Here is a 6,383-nt window from a genome sequence, read left to right as displayed (position 1 = left end):
GATCAGCTGCCTCTTGCACACCTGCTACCAGGGATGTGTCCGCAACCAAGGTACATGCCCCTGACTGGAATCGAACCTGGGACCCTTCAGTCCGCAGGCCGACGCTCTATCCACTGAGCCAAACCAGTTAGGGCGATGATATATATTTTTTTTAACTATAAGGAATATAAATGTTTGATGACCCTAACTTATGGCTAATTTTCTTCCTAAGCATAACATAGTACTTAGAACATGATTGTCGATAACCAATGTAAATTATTTGTAGGCTCTTTTCTCAACCTTTAGTGTTTTGTTTTTGTTTTAAAAATCAGTCACATTTAGTCTTGCTGCTGACATTGTACTTGTGTTTTATCAAAATGTAAAAAGTAACTCATTTAATCTGTATGGTGAATAATAATTATTTTGCTTCTTTTAGGACACCATGTAAAATTGAACCCAGTATAAACCATATTCTAAGCACAAGAAAGCCTGGGAAGGAAGAAGGTGATCTCCTGCAAAGAGTTCAAAGCCATCAGCAAGCGTCTGAGGAGAAAAAAGACAAGGTGATGTACTGCAAGGAGAAGATTTATGCAGGAGTGGGGGAGTTCTCCTTTGAAGAGATCCGGGCTGAAGTTTTCCGTAAGAAATTAAAAGAGAAAAGGGAAGGTATGTGTATTGATCTATTTACATTTGTCAAAATAACTTAACTGGGTTGTAGGAAGGTTAGTATATTAATTCTGAGGAAAATTGCCTTATTTTTGTATGTTTGTGATGTTTCTATGGTTTCTACTGTTTCTCTTTCTATTTAAGCTGATCTCCCATTGCTGCTTTTCATGAGACCCCTTAGGGGAAAAACTAAGCAACTAAGTCTCTGTTCAAAAGTAAAGGGAGAGAGGAAGCTCTGAACTGTAGGAACATTTCATATTCACCATTGTAATAGGCAGACAGCTATGATACCCGACATACATACATGTACATGCCATGCCTCCCCGTTAAGTACTTTCCTCATCGTGCCTAAAATATTTCACTTGACTTTTGATACTCTACCTGGAATTTCTCCCAGGGTTTATTTAGGTTAACATACTCAGTCACTTAGATGATATTTATTTGTATTATTTCTTAAAGACAGTATCTTTCTAAATTAAGGAAAGTTTTACTGTAAAAGGAGAAATTTAGAATTTTGGGAAAATGGGTAGCAGTTCTGTTCTGGAATCTAGAGTACTTGAGGCAAGAGGTAGTGCTGAATGGGCTGAAAAATACTGAAGTATAGTATTTGGAGCTTAAGGCATTAGAAGATAAGGGGTAGCACAGAAAAGGATGTAGGGAAGGGTCCAAAAGTAAAGTTCATCCATTTAGATATTTTGACTAGGATCTATACGAAGAAAGAAGAAATATTTCTTTGTACACAGATATCCATAATAACCTACTATGGAAAGAGGATATAGAATATGTAAGGCTAGCTGGGAAATTTGGCCATTTCTTATAATTTACTTGTGGAAAAATAATTTCTGAGTTCCAGATGACAAGTTAGAAGCAAACTTCTTTAAAGCAGACTGTTGTTAGTAAGTTTGGAATGGCCTTCATTTGTCATATCAACTATATCAAGATTGACAAAGGTGCTCTGGGTTCAAATTAATGTATTGAAAAATGGAACCTATGTATATAGGTAAGACAGGGGGAATGGTTAGAAAGCAAGGAGATGGTTGAGACTTTTAAAAAATGGGAACCACCCTAACAAAGAAGTACGCTAGGAGGGTAACCTAATATGAGCTGGGAAAGGAACTAAATAGGTACTTAGATAAAAAAAAATTAGTGTTTCCTTCAACCTAAGTATCCATCAACGGATGAATGGATAAAGAAAATGGTGTGTGTGTGTGTGTGTGTAATGGACTATTATTCAGCCACAAAAAAAGAATGAAATCTTACCATTTGAAACAACATGGATAAGTCTTAGGGATGTAATGAATAGCATGGTGACTATAATTAATAATGTTGTATTGCATATTTGAAAGTTGTTGAAAGAGTAAATGTTAAAAGTTCTCATCACAAGAAAAAATATTTACAACTGTATGGTGACAGATGGTATCTAGACTTATTATGGTGATCATTTTGCAATATATACAAATATAGAATAATTATGTGTGTACCTGAAACTAACATAGTAATGTCAATTATACCTCAAAATTTTTAAAAATTAAAAGAAAACAGCATGAATAAAACAAACAAAAAACTTCTGTTTCTTTAGAAGTCTAGCTTATACCAGATATATAGATGTAAGATGAAAGTACATTTTATTCTCAGCTAGCCAAAGAAGGACCTATGTTAGGGTTAGATGGTATTTGAATAGATGAGAAGACCTCTGAGGCTTTTTAAGTACTCATTTCCTAAGCTGGTCTCTGAATCTAATTCATGAACATGTAATTCCCCTGCCAAGTATAGATTGCATTCTTATAAATCCTCATGCCTATAATGAAGTGGTTTCTTGTTACTATTAAAAACTGGCTTCAAAGATTGTTGCTGATTACTTGCTATCAGGTAGGAATACTAGAAATAAGGAAGCCACAGGTAGGGCCTACAGAGAAACAAGGTAGTTGTACATTCTTCCCATTGCTACTTCCAAACCATTTTTTCCCTTCTCCAAAAACTCTAGCTCCTTTCAGATCCATGTCCTTCCATTTTTTTTCCTACCTCTTGAGCCTCCTTAGTCACTCCCCATCATTCATTAATTGACTAAGTACCTAGCTCTGTATCTTCCTTTCCATCCCTACACCATCCAGTAGTATGGCTTCTCAATTTCATGGTTGCCATACCACTTGTGATCTCTTCTTCAACCCTACTGCCCAACTCTTCACATGGTCTTACTGTTGACCTTATCACCCAATAACTTTTTGACCATACACCCTGTTAATTCAAGCCAAAAAAATCCAGAAGTCATCTTTGATCACTCTTTTTTTACTCTGCCCCCCAACTAATGAATAAGCCCATCAACTTTACCACCCCAAATTTTCCAAATCTTTTATCACCACTCCCGTTATTAATCCAAACCACAATCTTTTACATTGTTTTGTTACCTCAAACTACAACTAGACTTTCTACATTCACTCTGGGCTTAACACAATCCATATTGCTCACAACAAATGATCTTTTTTAAAAATCAGGTTATGTCACTTCTTTACTTAAAATTCTCCATTGTTTTTCATTATCTTAGAGTGCAATATAAACTCTTTACCCCCATGTGACTTGGCCTCTGCTTACCTCTCCAACCCCATCTTTTACTTTTTCCCTCTTACCATACTGCATACCATGCTGGCCTTCATTTGGATCCTTGAGCACAATGATATTGTTCCTTCATTAGGGCTTTTGTGCCAGCTAGTCTCTTGGCCTCGAATCTTCCCTAGGTCTGTATAACACTGGCCCCTAATTATTCAGATTATAGCTTTATAATGTCTCTTTCTGATAATGATCTCCTCTCATCACTGGCCTTAAATAGCCCCTGACTTCCATCCCATACCCAGTCACATATTTTCACATCACCTATTTCACTTTATTTTTAAACCTGATTTTCATGTTAATGTGTGTGTGTGTGTTTATCTCCCCCAAATTGAATTTTAGCATCACATGACCAAGGACTTTGCATTATGTACCACTGAGATGTAAATGCTCAGAGTTGTGCTCAGCATGTAGTAGGTACTTTATTTTTTACTGACTGAATAAATGAGACCTCAAGTTGAGGGTTCTGCACCACTTATATCATTCACATCTGTAATATTAACATCCATATTGAGGACATGAAACCCAAACGCAGTTTTGACAGTAAATTGCTATGAGGAGTAAATGCCTCAGCCAACCTTATTGTTTCTAGCTGAGCTACTGATCATTGCAGAAAAGAAAGCAGAAATGCAGAAACAAATTGAAGAGATGGAGAAGAAGCTAAAAGAAATTCAAACTACTCAGCAAGAAAGAGCGGGTGATCAGGTTACTTCTCTCTTTTTTTTTAATACATGAAACTAAAGTTTATTGAAACAAATTTATGCAATGTAAAAGCATAGAAGGTAAAAGTCCTCAACCCCCATTTAGAGTTTTCTGTAGTTCCTTAACTGTTAATAGCAAAGTTGAACAGGAAAGTAATTTAACAAGTGATTTCAAATTGAATTAGTGGCATGTGAAACAATTTCTTAACTTCTTAGTTATATTCTAAACCATTGTTTTGCTACCTCTAATTTTAGCTCTTTTTTTCTATTCATTCTCCATTAAAATGGGGTTAACTAAAAGAAAGTCAGTATATGCTTGGAATTCTCATAACAGTGCCAGTTGGTACTGGGAACATAAATTATTGGAAAGAACTTTTGTGGAACAGACATTTTATCTTATTGGTGGATATCTAGGGGGAAAGTATGATAAAGCTAATTTTGAAACTAAAGATTGAAAATAGGTAGCATTTTCTAGATAGAGGGGACAAATTGATTTTGTTTATTTAATGCAAACAGCAAGAAGAAAAGATGCCTACAAAAGAGACAGATGAACTGCACATTGCTTCTGAATCTCAGGAAATACCAGGAATGACTGTGTCCAATTCTGTTTGTCCAGTAAACTCTTTTGCCAGGTAGGACCCATTGGTGGAAAGGATGATGCTTATGGGAAGGCATTTACAACCAACCTCTGACTCTCTAGTGACTTGAAGTCTCTTTGACTTCTGTAGTATCAAGACATGATTTTGCAAGTCTCTGTCACAACATAAACTTTGATGTTGATGAGGGAGGACAGGGTAATAACTTTTTCTATTAAAAACTAACAAATATTATAGAAGCAATCCAATATAAATAATTGTTTAAAAGGCAAAACTACCCATTTCCGCCACCAAGAGATGACTACTATTAACATTGTTTTTGTTTTGTTTTATAAAACTGAGAGTTTAGCCCTGGCATGTGTGGCTCAGTTGGATGAACATCATCTCATGCACCAAAAGGTCAGGTTGATTCCAGATCAGGGCACATGCCTGGGTTGTGGGCTCTATCCCCAGTAGGGGGCGTGCAGGAAGCAGCCGATTGATGTTTCTCTCTCCCTTACCTTTTATTTGTCTCTAAAATCAATAAAAACATTTTTTTAAAAACACATGAGAGCCCTAGCCAGTTTTGCTCAGTGGATAGAGCATTGGCCTATGGACCATAGGGTCCTGGGTTCGATTCTGGTCAAGGGCACATACCTTGGTTGCAGGCTTCTCCCCAGCCCGGGCCCTGATCGGGACGTGTGCAGGAGGCAACCAATCGATGTGTTTCTCTCACATCGATGCTTCTCTCTGTCTTTCCCTCTCTCTCCCGTTCTCTCCTAAAAGATCAATGGGAAAATATCCTCTGGTGAGGATTAACAACACAAAAAAGACAAACACATGAGAGTTTACCATTTTGTAATCTGCTTATACTGTTAAAATAACTTAACATCTATTATCAAACATCTGTAATAATAAAAGCGTAATATGCTAATTAGACTGGATGTCCTTCCAGATGACTTTCTGGACAAAGCCGGGGCTGCAAGGGAAGCCTGGATCCTGGGTGCCAGAGGGAAGCTGGTGACGGTAGCCGAGGGAAGGAAAGTCTACTCTTGCACGAATTTTATGCATCGGCCTCTAGTCTTTATGTAAAAACCTAAGCAACCAGCCACCTGGTCGGTAGCTATGATGCACACTGACCACCAGGGGGCAGGTGCTCAATGCAGGAGCTGTTGAGCGACAGCAACTTTGCAGAGTGCCCTTTCACACGCCAGGACCCCTCGGGATGTTGAAATGCCAGTTTCGGCCCAGTCCCCGCAGGCCAGGTCGAGGAACCCTACCTGCCAGAGGGACCCCATTCACTCCGCAGGCGCCCTTCGAGCCCCGGTGCCACCCCAGTGTGGCCGGCCGGGGAGGGATTGCAGGAAGTTGGCTCCAGGGCATGTCCAGCTCGCCTTGCCCAGATCAACCCCACTGGCTACCTTCTAATTAATTTACTTTTAATGTGCACGAATCCTTGCACCGGGCCTCTCTTATTTCTGTAATGGCTATAATGACTGAAGGTTCCATCTTTTTAAAGAATTTTGATTGACAGTACTAGAATATTTTCTTTTCTTTTTTTCTTTTTTTTTTTTTTTTTGAGATTCAGGAACATTTATTGGAGTATGTCAACAGAGAACACAGGAGATAGGAATAAGTATTAGGGGCTTGAAAGTGGGCTGGGAGTACAGGAGCCCATCCTGAGAGAATGATCAAGTCCCAGGCCTGTGCTGAAAAATTTGTCAGGGAGTACCCAGAGGTATGGTAAAGGAGAGGTAGTCCCCAAGGGCGCCCCAATGGGGCCGGTAGATCTGGAAGATGGTGATCCAGGTGGTGAGTATGATCACCCAAAAAAGGAAGCCCACAGAAGGGAGCCAGA

At 38.7% G+C, this 6,383-nt stretch overlaps 1 protein-coding gene across 2 annotated transcripts in view; it reads left to right on the top strand.

Annotated features, from left to right (window-relative positions):
• Positions 1-6,383, top strand: part of BUB1B (BUB1 mitotic checkpoint serine/threonine kinase B) — a 73,996-nt gene that overhangs the window by 43,807 nt on the left and 23,806 nt on the right. Inside the window, exons 9-11 of one of the 2 annotated variants that reach the window (XM_006778092.2) lie at positions 416-645; positions 3,842-3,954; positions 4,467-4,582. In XM_006778092.2, coding sequence (XP_006778155.1) covers positions 416-645; positions 3,842-3,954; positions 4,467-4,582 — 459 coding nt within the window. The remainder of the gene's footprint in view (positions 1-415; positions 646-3,841; positions 3,955-4,466; positions 4,583-6,383) is intronic. The other variant, XM_015557605.1, reaches the window with a different exon arrangement.

The sequence above is a fragment of the Myotis davidii genome, unplaced genomic scaffold (genome assembly GCF_000327345.1).
Source record: "Myotis davidii unplaced genomic scaffold, ASM32734v1 scaffold46, whole genome shotgun sequence".
NCBI lineage: Eukaryota > Metazoa > Chordata > Mammalia > Chiroptera > Vespertilionidae > Myotis > Myotis davidii.
The sequence above is the reverse complement of the archived record's forward strand: the minus strand, read 5'-3'. Positions and strand labels throughout refer to the sequence as shown.